At 39.9% G+C, this 13183-nt stretch overlaps 1 protein-coding gene across 1 annotated transcript in view; it reads right to left on the bottom strand.

Annotated features, from left to right (window-relative positions):
* Positions 1-13183, bottom strand: part of SORBS1 (sorbin and SH3 domain containing 1) — a gene marked incomplete at its 5' end in the record, with an annotated part of 69323 nt that overhangs the window by 26261 nt on the left and 29879 nt on the right. Inside the window, 8 exons of the mRNA XM_029085899.1 lie at positions 480-529; positions 1904-2005; positions 2621-2686; positions 3193-3207; positions 6583-6666; positions 9695-9809; positions 11789-11918; positions 12033-12080. Coding sequence (XP_028941732.1) covers positions 480-529; positions 1904-2005; positions 2621-2686; positions 3193-3207; positions 6583-6666; positions 9695-9809; positions 11789-11918; positions 12033-12080 — 610 coding nt within the window. The remainder of the gene's footprint in view (positions 1-479; positions 530-1903; positions 2006-2620; positions 2687-3192; positions 3208-6582; positions 6667-9694; positions 9810-11788; positions 11919-12032; positions 12081-13183) is intronic.

Raw genomic sequence — 13183 nt, 5'->3', positions numbered from 1 at the left:
TTCCTGCTACCATGCTTCCCTTCCTGGCAACTGGAAAATTATTGCCTTCCATCAACAGCATCCTTTTGATCTGGTGCGCATAACTGGGAATATCTAACAGGAGGCAGTCTATCATATATATCTAACAGAAACAAACTTTGTTTATTCCACACAATAAAGTTACTTGCATGAAGTTACAGTCAATTTGCAAACTTCAACAAGATGGAGTTAAAGGTCTGTTGTTTTTTAAAGTCACTGCCTAGCACAATCAGCAATTCTTATCCAGACAATGTAATCACTCACTTAAAAATTCATTCAAGATCAAAGAGTAGATACTGTACCTGAACTCATCTAAAACACATATATAATTCCTATGGTACGTGCATTTGTCTATATTAATCACCAAAAAAATAAAGCAAACCCATTTCCAATGCCCTAAATCCTGTCTTACATGCCCTCAGATTTTAAGAGAGACATCAAAAAACAATTGGAAAACTTACTAGGAAGAATGGTCTGCAGAAGTTTCCAGAGGAGTAACACCTGCTGTATTCTGCAAAAGTCCAAACAAAGGAGTCATTGATACACACTTACACATGATGAGGAAAAAAAAAAAAAAAAAAAAAAAGGGGGGCTTGCTTAAGTAATCTTCCATCTATTGCTTGAATGTTAGCCTTCAGGAGACATTGAGGTTTAAGTCTAAATGCAGTTTAAGCTGTCAATGTCTTTGCAGAAAAGCAACAATTTTCCTGAGTTCCTTCAGGGCAGTGACAGGTTTTTAGCGCAGCTGATGCCTTTTCGCAGAGCCTATTCTTTTGTCCGCAAATGAGTCATTGTGAATAAAGCCAAAAGCAAGAAGAGATAACCAGCTGGGCCATGACCAGGAGAAACATGCTCATAATTATTTCCCCAAGCTTTTCCCCCACCCTGAACCAGTCACTGCCCGCCTTTGCTTTAAAGGTGTATTACATTTCTGCAGCACAATACATTCCTCAGCGTTCAAAGAAATATCAAAGCACTAACAAGAAACGCAATGTTTCAGTTCAGTTTCCTTACTTAAGAGAAGCAATGCCAGCTGCACAGGTTCAATAGCAAAAGCCAGTTCTTATCCGCTTGCTTTAAATCCATCTAACACTTCCTAGGCACATTGTTTTAAAAATTAAAGGCCATTTTAGAAGAAATGTTCTGTTTGGTGTTCCCTGATCTCTCTGAGGATTCCTATGTAGGAAGAAAAAGCAAATCTTGGATTTTTTTTTTTTAAAAAAAAAAAGCTTTTTCAAATCCTGGTGAAATGCCGCAGCTCCAAAAAAAAATAAAATAAAAAAAAAATCATCAACATTAAAAAAATAGAAAAAAATGGCGTGTCATCAAGTGAATCTATCATTTCATAGTTCGGGTCCTCGAAACAGCAGCAGCAGCTGACCTGCCCTAGAAGGCCATGGCAAGGTACAGCATAAGGAAATTGTGTAAAATCTCTCGGGAATATCCAAATCTTGTGTAGGCGTGAGCTCCTAGCAGAGAGCAGGGCTTGTACGAAGGGAGGGTAGATGGCAACACGCTTGAAAGGCACGAGATGATGACGTGACGCCAACCAAGAATTTTAAGCTGATTGCTGCTGCCTATTCATGTGAAAAATAGATAAGGTTTTTTTGCAGACACTGAACTCAAAACCCTGAAGGGGTGCAGGGGTGGGGGGCAGCTGAAAGGGAATGGGGGAGAGAGGAAATCACTGTATCTGAAATGGATTTCAAGCCGGATTCTCAGCATCACGTTCTATTATTTCTGACAGCGACACAGCAAGCCATGCAATCAGAACAGTCAGAACCATTATGTATCCCAACCTCATTTAATAATCATCCAGCAGTGAATAGATTAGAGCAGAGAGTTTGGAAACAGGGATTGGCAGCATGAAAAGAATAGGAAATACCTTCTGTGGCTTTTTATGTGGCGCTTTATAAAGCTTCTCCATTTTTTCTAAATCTGCCTCTAACTCAGTCTGGTAGAGGTAGAGGTCTTTTTCTAGATCAGTCTGGTTAAAGAAGGAGAAGAAGAATGGGAAAATAATGCTTAGGGTTAGGGGAAACCAAAGGAATGTTAATTTTGAAAAAAAAAAAAAAAGAAAAAGCGAGCCTTTTTAATTGAAAAAAGACAAAGATGGTATGGACAATACACAGAAATTCACTAGTAATTAATCATGTTTCAATCATTACAGAGGAAATAGTTTTAGGCATTTAACATTCAAAATTAAGAGATGCACAGGCCTGCTGGAATCTAATTCTACAAACCATAAAGTTATAAAACCCACCTGTAAAAAAAACCCCCCAAACCAAAAAACAACAGATACTGTAACAATAACAATATGCAATATACTGTTAGTAGAATTATCATTGCAAGTCAAGATAGCAAAACCACCACTCTGAATTATGGCTGATTATGCTTTAAAAATTATTTATTAAATCAATTTACTAGCTACTTAATTGTTAGGCTAATGAGCTCAAGCCCAATTAAAAAAAAAAATAATCACTCACAAGCACACAAAACTCAAGCAAAGCTATTTAAAAAAAAAAGAAAAAATAAAATTACATACACACATATATATATATACGCTAGATGCTGTAGTATAATGTATGTGAGACACAATTACCTTTCTATCCTCTCTAGTAAGGATAGAGCAATCTCCAGGAGTATAATCCCAAATCTTTTTTGGAGGCTGATGGAAAGCAGAGGAAGGAAATGAGGAAATGAAGATAAGGAAAGACATCACAGAGAATATGGAAACTGGATTAGAACAGAGCGGGAATACAATAGGGACTTTGCATCAACACTGAAAATAAATTTAAAAAAAAAACAACAACAAACAAACCACAACAGAGAAAGAGAGCTAGAAAGAGGGATAAATCCGCTATAGCACAAATATCAAGAGATCATGGGAGGCAAAAGGGAGCACACATGCAGTCTGGGAGGGGGTGTTTTCAGTAATGTTTGAGGAAATTTTTATTTTTACATGGTGGTCTAAGGGATTTTGGACTCTAGAGTGAGTCCACAGCTGGTGGTTAAAGCATTCTTAACATAAAACCAAAACAAAACGGGGAAAGAAACACACAGTCATAAAAAGCATTTGTTTTGCTCATTCTTCTTTTCAAAAGGAAAGGGTAAATCAAGGGCCTCTGACAAAGGCAGAATCTTCCCCAGCCCCGCCAGACTGTGAATACATACCATGTGAACAAATGGCTGAATTTCCAGTGGTGGCATTGTGGGGCAATGAGAATGCAGAGTTGTTATTTTTTATTTCACTGGTTTGAGGAGTTTGTTTGTGGGGGTTTTTGGTAGAGAGAGTGGGACACATGGAATTTGGGGAACTAGTTATTTAAAATTTATCCTATAGGTGAAGGCACTGATTTCAAAATAGGATTTTCCTGATTAGATGCTCATGTAAACATCAGGGAGGATTATTCAAAGTGAAAGAACTTTGTCCTGACACTCCTATCCAAATAACACCACGCTAATATCCTTGTTTCACCAGATATGTACCTCTCACTGTGCAGAGACTTTGTTCCTACATTGTGAAATCAGAATATATTTGCTCTGTTTCCAAACAAACATAACCTCTGTTGGCTGGCAATGTCTCACGTGTCCATACTGACTTCTGTGTCTAGATCATTAAAGTGCCCCCAAGTCACTAACACGGAATCTTGCAGTGTCGGTCTATCAAAGGTGAGACTGAACTACAGCACTTGGGTCTTGGTCCAAATTCCTTCCTAGACTGTCTGGATCATAGTTTGAATCTGTCCCACTTTACATTTGGACAGCCTCTGTGTGGATGCAAACACTAAATACCTATTTCTTGTCCATCAAATCAGCAGCTGCATGTGGGTAGATGGTGCTACAAAGATTTAGGTTTGAGATTAGGAGGGAGGAACTGGAGGGAAGGAGGTAAGAAGACAGGACATGCATCCCTTTTTCCAGCTCCCTACTTCTCCATTTATACCAAAGAGCATACTCAGTGCTGTCTCAGGAAGGGCTGGGAGAAAGTGTCCATGTGTGTGATCACAGCAGAAGACAACTGAGCTCTAGGTTGCCACAAAACCAATGTCAGGCTTTGTGGATGGGCTCCATGGAGCTGCCAGAGCCACAAGTCAGGCGGAAGGAAGGAAGGAGTATGTGGGGATTCAATCTCAGCAGCACACTGAAAAAGCGTCCATGCTGCAGAGACTGATCTACCTGTCTGCAGGACACGTGCCTATCCACAGAGCTGCCCAGAAATGCATCTGGGATGCTGGTCCAGTGCAGTGTTGCTTCAGCTGCTCCAGGGAGCACATGTGCTTTCCTCAATGGGGAAAGCCCCATCTTGGTCATTCTGGTGTCTTTGGAGAGCAACACTCTCAGGCTCACAAGAATCCTGCGCTTGCTTTTACCAAGGCTGTTTCCTGCCCACATCATATAGCTGCAAATAAAGTCAGAAAGCCAGGGGAAATCATGCCTATAGAAGTACACATTATCTCCAGCACCAGAAAAAAAAAACTGTGACAAACAGAGAATCTTTGAAAATCCCAGGTGCTAGCAAATGGCAGTTGAAACTCTCTGGTTAGGCATGAGGCTTAGCCACTAGCTGATCACAGAAATCTGGTACTCTCATGTCCGGAGAGAGCAAAGCTACAAAAAGCATGCTCTTTTGGCTGTGGTAATGAAACTCAGAGGGAGCTTTGCTAGCAACACGTGTCTGAGATGGCATCCTCAATTCAAGTGCCTGATGCTGAAGCACTATGTACAGAGTAGTGCATTCAGGAGCTGCACAGTTGATCAGGGAGCCCGGTTGCATAGCTTTGGATTTCACGTAGGATATAATTTCAAGGCAAGCTGTAAGAAAGCAGCCTTTAGCAACCATGCCCTAAGCAAGGTGGGGAACTTGTCACCAGAACAGATGCTCTGCTGAACAAGAGATGGGTTGCTGTGTGGCCCGAGATGCCCTCTCCTGAAGTTTGGCCAAGGCTGCATAACTAAAAGCACAAATGCATACTTCTAAGGAACAGATATACCCTCACTTCTCTGGCACATTTTTTATCCATTTACACTCACCCAAAGGATCATAGAGATGACAAACTTCCATTCATTAAAAGAGCATATGGCTATTAATTATACGGCAGCAAAGAGAAGCAGATTTCTTCTCACTTGTGGAGATCTTAAACTGTTACAACTTGTGAAAGGTTAATCCTTATATTGACATCACTTAAGAGCCTCAGTGAGGTGGGATTTACCTAACTTCTACTGCCTAAAAGTTAGAGGGTCTCATCTCAACAGCTGTTGAGATGCTCCTCTTTGTTGATGCTCCTTCTTTAGCTTAGGATGGAAGCTATAAAACATAATTTTCTATGACAGAATGGACTACCCAACCACTGTACATGTTTGTTTTTCATCAGAAAATACACTATTTCTGTGATGTGATCAGATGGGCCACCCCACCTCAGGCAGCTTAATTCCGTGCAGAAAAATTTTGTCACTTCTGTGAGAACAAAGACTAGATTTAAAGAAAACCTGCTCTCTGGTGTTGACATGCCTTTGAAGACAGTACTGAACCTTAAAACTTATTTCTGTTTTTTTGTACATGCAGGGAAATCTCAGCAGCATTCAAAAATGGTGTGCATGGACATTTGACAAATTACCTCAAGGAGGAAGGAGAAACAACCACTATGCTTGAATACTGACCCTCTGGTGCAGTAAGAGTAGCTTACTAAACAGTATTTGATAATTAAGTGAATAGTGTTTAATCAGTAAGAACCAGGCCACAAAGTGCTTTAAAGTCACATTTTTTTTCCAGTAGCCATGACCACCGATGTGTTTCCTTCATCAAAATGTCCTTTCTCCTACTGAATAATTAACCTTTGTTTCATCTTTTTTGCAGATTGGGAAATCAAGGCTTTTTTTCTTTCTCCCCCCTCCTCGTACACATAGCAACACAGCTCCATTTGAAAAGAAAACACACTGTTTTCAGACTCCTTTGGTTTCAGGCAATGGCAAGAGCTGTTGAACACAGACTGACGCACCCTATTTAGGCAATGGGCAGCTACATGCATAAGGAAATGAGCAGGAAACAGGGTCATGATCTGTTTATGGATAGCTGGAAATTACTGACCTACAGTTTACAAGCCAAGGCCAGGAACAAATGAGTGATTCTCCTTGACTTAAAGCTACCTATCAGCCATCCTGGACCTTGTTAGGCAGATGGAGAATAAGGGCTTTGAATAAGGAGTTTCAATAATGAGAACAGGGCATTACTTCTGACATTAACAGCAAAAATGCAGTTTGAACTATGGTGTGTGAAAAAAATATTGCCTTGTTGATACATATGGCTGGAAGGTGGGGAATGTTTGTAAACGGCTTCAAAATATTTAAGTGGTCACAGAACAGCTGCTCTACATCAGTACCAGGATGATGTTATGAATCATCATGTTTTTAAATGAGTAAGGCAGTTGTTCCAGGTTCAGGGTCAAGCAAAGAGAAGTGACAATCATTTGGGGGAACAGGGGGGATGTTAAAAAAAAGAAAAAAAAAAAAAGAAAAAAAAAAAGGCAGGCTGACTTCATTGGTCATTGCAACTATCAAACTTACCGGTTTCCCAAACTCCAATTCCGAAAAGAATTTATACCAAGGTTCATTCTTTAAATCTATCTCTTCTGGGCTTATATCCCGAGTCTAAAGGAGTTGGTGATAGGGGAATGGAAGAAAGAGAAGGATAACATTATGCAAAGAATACATGGAAAGGGACTGTTAGAGATGCAGATCCCATGATTTCCATTCTGAAGTGTAGATGTTTAGTCTTATAATTTGTAATTTCTATAGCACCTCTCTCACAAATGCCACGAACTGCTTTGCAAACATCAGTTAAGCCTAATGGCATCATTGTGAGCAACACGAAAATGAATGAATTCCATTTTACAGATCAGAGGTCCACACAGACAGAGATTATGCAGCTTGCCCACAGTCACAGGGAGACTCAATGGAAGAGCTGGGAGTCAACTAGTGGTTCATTCCTACTGTCAGACGCTTCCCCGAGTCCAAAGCTGCATGTACTTTAAAAATTTTTTAAATCATCATTTGGTTAAAAAAGAGATATTCAGTGAGATCTGAATCAAATACTGCATCTTTAACAGCACATGAATATGTGAGAAACCCTGTTCTATACACTGCAAACAGAGTGAAAGGTGGTTTTCTAAATCAAAGGAGACAAGTCAGAGTGCATTCCTGAAAGACCTCTGAAGGGATGGAGAGAGAGACAATATTACTTGTTTCTTCACAAATACATGTTAGAGAATCAGACAAAACTACTACGAGGGAAAATGAGACAGGACAGAAAACAGTACAGTTAAAAAGAAAATTCCCTTTTGTTCATACATTTTGTTTAAATGAAATAAAGTTGAAACAGTTGTAGCTGTTTAGCAACACTACAGGTGAAGTAAGAGAATAAAGTCGTCCATTGCTAAGGGTTATGAGATGCCACACCCCAAAAAACATTTAGTTAATTCTTGCATTTCAGTTTACCTAGCCTTAGACATAACAGATCTCAGTGCATTAAAAATATAAATACATTATGTCTGGTATGCCAGCATGATCCCAAGTGCTCCATCACAAGTGATGAGCCACACATGTACAGTACAGAAGGCCAACACAAAGTGTCCTGATGCAAAGAGTCCTGTGAAGGAGTTACTGAGGCAGGGGGCAGTTCCCAACAGTGCAGGGCTTTGCTAGATGTCCAGACTCTGACAAAGTCATTAGGCTTCACAAAAAATGAAAACCCTAAGAGCTCAGGATTGATGCTGAAAGAGGGGAAGTACTTCAATCTGAAAGATAAATGGTTACATCATGTTTGATCTCTGACGGCCTGAAGGAAGATTTGACTATCTCTTAAAGGCAAAACAGAAGCAACGCCTTAGTTTTTTTTCTTCATTGCACTCCTACTAAAAGTACTCATTTGTTACACAACTGCCTTTAAGTAGAACAAAAAGCCCACTGACGTCAATGGGAGCTCTTCATCGCTCTGAAATAGCTTTGGATTGGGATTTTGATAGTCACAGCTCTGGGTATGATTACCAGGAGATACCCACTAATCTCCTGCAGCCTCCTTGAAAGATCTAGTCACTAACCGCTGTATTATTGTTGTATTTAATGAGACTGCTTGAGACCATGAAGCCACTATTTCAAGACCTTCTTTCTTCTCTGATCTATGTCTTGATATTAAAGTTCAAAAAATAACATTAGAAGTAACACAGCTATCACATACTTCTTGTTTTGATGAGCTCTGTACAATTTTTTTTCAATTATGCTCCATAGCAGAAATCTTGCTTCATGGTGGACTGCAGGAATGGAGTTGCCTTGCCATGTTCAAACTACTCCTCACTGGCACTTCTCTAATGGGGTGAGACAATGCCCAGCAGGATCAATAGAGAGTCATCCATCACCCATTTCAATAGGCATCAGGATCATGGTCCAATATAAGGAGCAATTTTGTTGAAGTCAATGAAGTGAATATGGAGGTGAAAAGAACTTGGTTGCAGGATCTCCAAAAAGTGATGGACTTTGATTGCACTTGAAAGGAAAAAAGAAAGTCCACCAAAGTACAAAGGAGAAACACCAGATCCCCGATCAGATTTGATCCTTACATATCTATTGATGTAAATTGCTGTTCACCCTTGGGTAAAATCCTGGGCAGGTTATTCAGAGCGTTCCTTTACCTTCTCCATTCATGCATCAGTGCCTGAGCTGTTAAGGCACAAAGTCCAGTTCACACCTGGAATCTTGCATGCAATTAGTACTTCTTTTTGAATCCTTCAAATTAATACCTATATAGAACAATTACTTCTTTATGTACCAAACTGATTATTCACTAGTAACCTTGTTGGGTATTTTCTAGCACTTACAGTGTCACAATTGTACCACTGAAGGACACCTTAAGTGGCCCTGTGGCAATTTATGCAGGACCAGCTGACCACCTCTCTGCCCTGCCTCTTGACAAGTCTTTCTCAACCAAGCCTGCAAGATGAGACTTCTGTATGTCCCCTAGCTGTCTCAATTCACAGCATTACTTACTAATTCAAACTGAAATTGCTAACAGCTCACTTAATACTCCAGTTTACACACCAGTGTTTGGGGAGCCATCTCACATTCAGTTCTGCCACCCCTGCCACAGAACTGGTGAGATCCAGCTGAGGAAGAAAGTAACCCAGGGGAGATTACCATGTCCTAACACATCTCAGAGGCATCCCGAGGCACATTACAGGCACTCCAAAAATTAGTCTTCCAGTGTTTAAGGCATCAGAGGAGCACAGAAACTGAAGCAGCCTGCTTTGTTGCGTAATGCTTTCAACTCTCCTGCATCAACTAATGCTGTACCCTAGAAAAAGTACAGCTGGCAAAACAGCTGCTGAACAGGTCACAGTGTCAAACATGGATTAAAAACTAGGGTTAGTGATCCATACTTAACACAGAAAACAACACATCCAAAGGGAAAGAAACCTCTTGGTCTCCTTGGATCTCGATTTATAGAGAACAAAAACGTTAGGAAGTTATACAAAACGGTTTTCAAAGCAAAATATACAAGAAATATATCACATAAGCACTGCAATGTAAGCGTAAGGAATCCTATCAGAATGGAACCGGACAAGCACTTAAGGAGTATTTTACAGTCACAGGATAAAGCCACAAACTAGGATAAAACAAACATTACCATCTTTTCATTGTTCAGAACTGAGGACTTTCCTGGCTGATAGTCATAAATGCTCCTGGGCTCTGCACGGTATTTTCTGGTGTCCACCTTCTTATCTGGAGGCTCCCAGTCAGTCCTGAGGGAAGAAAGATCAATCAACCCAAAACACTGTGGTTTCCAGGGAGACAAGCACTTCCTTTTGACAGACGCCTTTCCCTGTTAATCCTGGTTTAATCAGGGTACTTTTTTTAAATCTAGGAAAGGAGGCTGCTGCAAGAGGAACAGTTCAGGTAGGGCTCTGGGCATATATTTATCTATAGCAGGTAGAGTTTGACAGCTCAGCTGCTGAAACCACTGGAGCAGAGGAGGTTTCTTCCAAGTACTTTCAATAAACTTCCCGAGTTCCATATCTTTCTTGATTGGAAATAGCTTAGTGATGGGCTTCAACTAAGCTCACAAATATTAACATGTCCAAACTTTAAGTAGAACTCAGATTAAATCTATATTGCTAAACTACTTCTTGTTGGCCACTCCACTGATTACCTGACTACTACTGCTCTGGATTCTGGGGACACTTTGGGGTCAAAGAGGATGTCTTTTCTAGAGACATGAGCCAATGATCTCAGACTAAAGAGATCTAAAGAACAGTTCATTGACTATCCAAATTACTATAATTTTGTGCAGTGTCCACACTGGCACAGTTCAGACAGTATTAGTCACAAAGCATTCAGGGTCTACAATATTTAACTTCTCTGAAAAGTAATACATTCAGGCACATAGTGCAGAATAACCAATGCCTCTGAAAAAACCCAGAAATCAGACCATTGAAGCTGGTAAACTAAGTCTGATCTTGCTATGTTCCCTTTGATGGGAACATCAATGTTGTATGTGGATTCACCTCACCTACCAGTCACCAAATGTGAGGCATCTAACTGCTGCTCCAGGTTTCCTTCCACTTACCCTACTGACCTCATTTTGGATACGAACAATGCACTGAGTTGCCTAAACTCTCTCCATTGGCTTAGGAGAGACAGAGAGAACCATATTAATTTTTAATTATTTTTATTTATTTATTAAGTAAGGCAAGATGATAGCCAAAACAACTAGCCTACAAACAGTGTACAAATTTCAACAAGGTTGATCTTTACTGACTAGAATAAACCTGATTGTTTAAGATTCCAGCCCCAGAGAAACCTCTCCCTGCTGAAAGATTGTTTTGTCAGTAGATAATAGGAAGCAATAATTATTGTAATCCTTTCACTCACAAGAGTTTTCTCAGAGGGCCAATGTACTATGCCTTCAGTTCCTGCGTAAGGAAGACATGTTCTATCAGCAACCTTTGTCTCCTGATCTAGTGGCCTGAGATGCTCACTGAATTAGCAATTTCAAATTATGGAATTGCTCATTTGAGGCAGCAAGTGAAAAACATAAGAGCATATGAAAGTTAGTGAGGGAGAAGCAGTTCAAGAGCTGTAAGAATTCAGCAGGACATAAAATATTCATTGCTCAGTCTGCTTTCCCTTCATTTGGTAAACACATTCATTACTGTTACAAAAAGGTTTAAAATACATGGTAATAAATAAAGCAAAAAACCAGGAGGGAAATAATCTTCAAAGGTCAGAAATGACAGAGCTAACTAGAACCTACTTCCAATAAAGTTAATATGGGTGGGACTCCTCAGAGATGGACAAAATAGTAAAACTGTCACTGAAGCTCAAAATATATCCAAATTTTGATTCTCCACAATTATTGCTACTTGTTTGTATTCTGAGGTGCCTTTACAGTGTTACACTGAGCCAAGAGTTTCCACTGTGTCTCTGCAGTAGACACTGTACAGGCCTGACGCCCAGGGAAACATTCCTCACCCAAGCAGGAAACTATGCAACAGACTGTGATACCTGGTAAAAAAAGGCAGACAAAATGGGGGACTGGGCTGTGACAACAGAGTTCACTGCTGCCTAGTAGAAGAGTCAGAGTCAAAACTACATCTCCAGTTCCCCAGAAGAGTTTAACTGGAGTTGTGTGGACCTAAAGTTTCCACCTTTGGTCCCTTCCCATTCACAGCTTTCAGGGATTCTTCCAGTACTGATCCAAAGATATTTTAGTTCAGGTCACCTTTCTGGGCTTGATTTCAGTGATGAAGTACGGTTTGGCAGTGGCAAAGTGGCAGACCTCTTGACAACCTTCTCTGAATCAATATTGTCCATCTCGCTCTTGGAGCGGGGAACTGAAAGCTGGGTTCTGCCTGCAGGAAGAGTAAAATATAAGAATATTGGTGAACTGGATAGGAGGCAAATAAATACATGCTTTACATGCCCTTTCTGCTTAACAGATAACACAAGAAATGTAAATTACTTACTGTTCTCAGAATAGGAATAACGAGGAGAGTATGAATCAGAATCTTCATCTGAAAGACAAAAGCATTTTTGCAAATGAGCTGAAAAAGCCCCAAAGAAGAAGCACCAAAGACTCCTTTAATTTCTTCTACCAATATGTTGGTAGTAGTTTTTGAGTAATCTGCCCAATACTTACCACAGGGAGAGGATCCTAAAAAAGAAAATCCCAATGAGGTTTAAATTGCATTTAAAAATAATTCCAAATTAGATATAAACATTAATGTACTATGTACACGAATACCTTTCTCCAGGCTCTCAAAGCACTTGAGGAAACAATCACTTTTTATCACAAAACTTCTCTACAGCAAGGGTTATTAGATCCACTTTATCAAAAGCTGAAAGATAAATTGAGGATCTAAGAGCCAGAGTATATGCCTAAAATAATTCATTAGGTGCTAGAAACAGTAATAGAGCTGAGGAGTCGTGCTCCCAATCACATATGACAATCACTGGGACATCTTCCCTGTATTAACTTGCACACCAAGTTGAAGTATGTTCACTGACTCAGATTATCTTTTAAGCACAGACAACATTCCTGGCACAAGAAACACATGTATACTTGTACCAAGACACTGTCCTTGTTCTGAAAAGCTTACTTTTGAAATAGGAAAGACAGGTGTATAGGATGCAATAGAGATACTCAAGCAGCTCTAAAAGAGCTAGCAATGACATCAGTGCAGCCGAGTGGTTTGACCTGGTCCCCAAGCTGAACCTTGTATACATGAGACATGTATAGTACATGAGTATAGTACCTTGTACACATGAGACATGTACAGAACTTCCAAGGCAAAATGCAGGAAAATACAATGCAATCACCGCAAAGAGAACTGTGAGCAAAAGTTTTACTAATAGTTCTGTGAAGAAATCACTAATAGTGACAGAGATAAAGACAGAAAAATGAAATAGATTAAGCTAGAATAAGCTAGATAAGAAAAGAACATACTAAAAATGTTATGTGAATTTAGTGATGCCAATCAGATTGAAACAATTTTGAGCTCTTCTCTCAAGGAGCACATCAATCAGCTGCTACAGCCAGTCTCGTCTGCTGGAAAGCCAATCTAACACAGCCGACCTGAAATTGCACTCAAGCCTTAATGAAGCCTTTCAGGAAGGC

This window comes from Antrostomus carolinensis, unplaced genomic scaffold (genome assembly GCF_000700745.2).
Source record: "Antrostomus carolinensis isolate BGI_N321 unplaced genomic scaffold, ASM70074v2 scaffold18997, whole genome shotgun sequence".
In the NCBI taxonomy this organism is placed as follows: domain Eukaryota; kingdom Metazoa; phylum Chordata; class Aves; order Caprimulgiformes; family Caprimulgidae; genus Antrostomus; species Antrostomus carolinensis.
The sequence above is the reverse complement of the archived record's forward strand: the minus strand, read 5'-3'. Positions and strand labels throughout refer to the sequence as shown.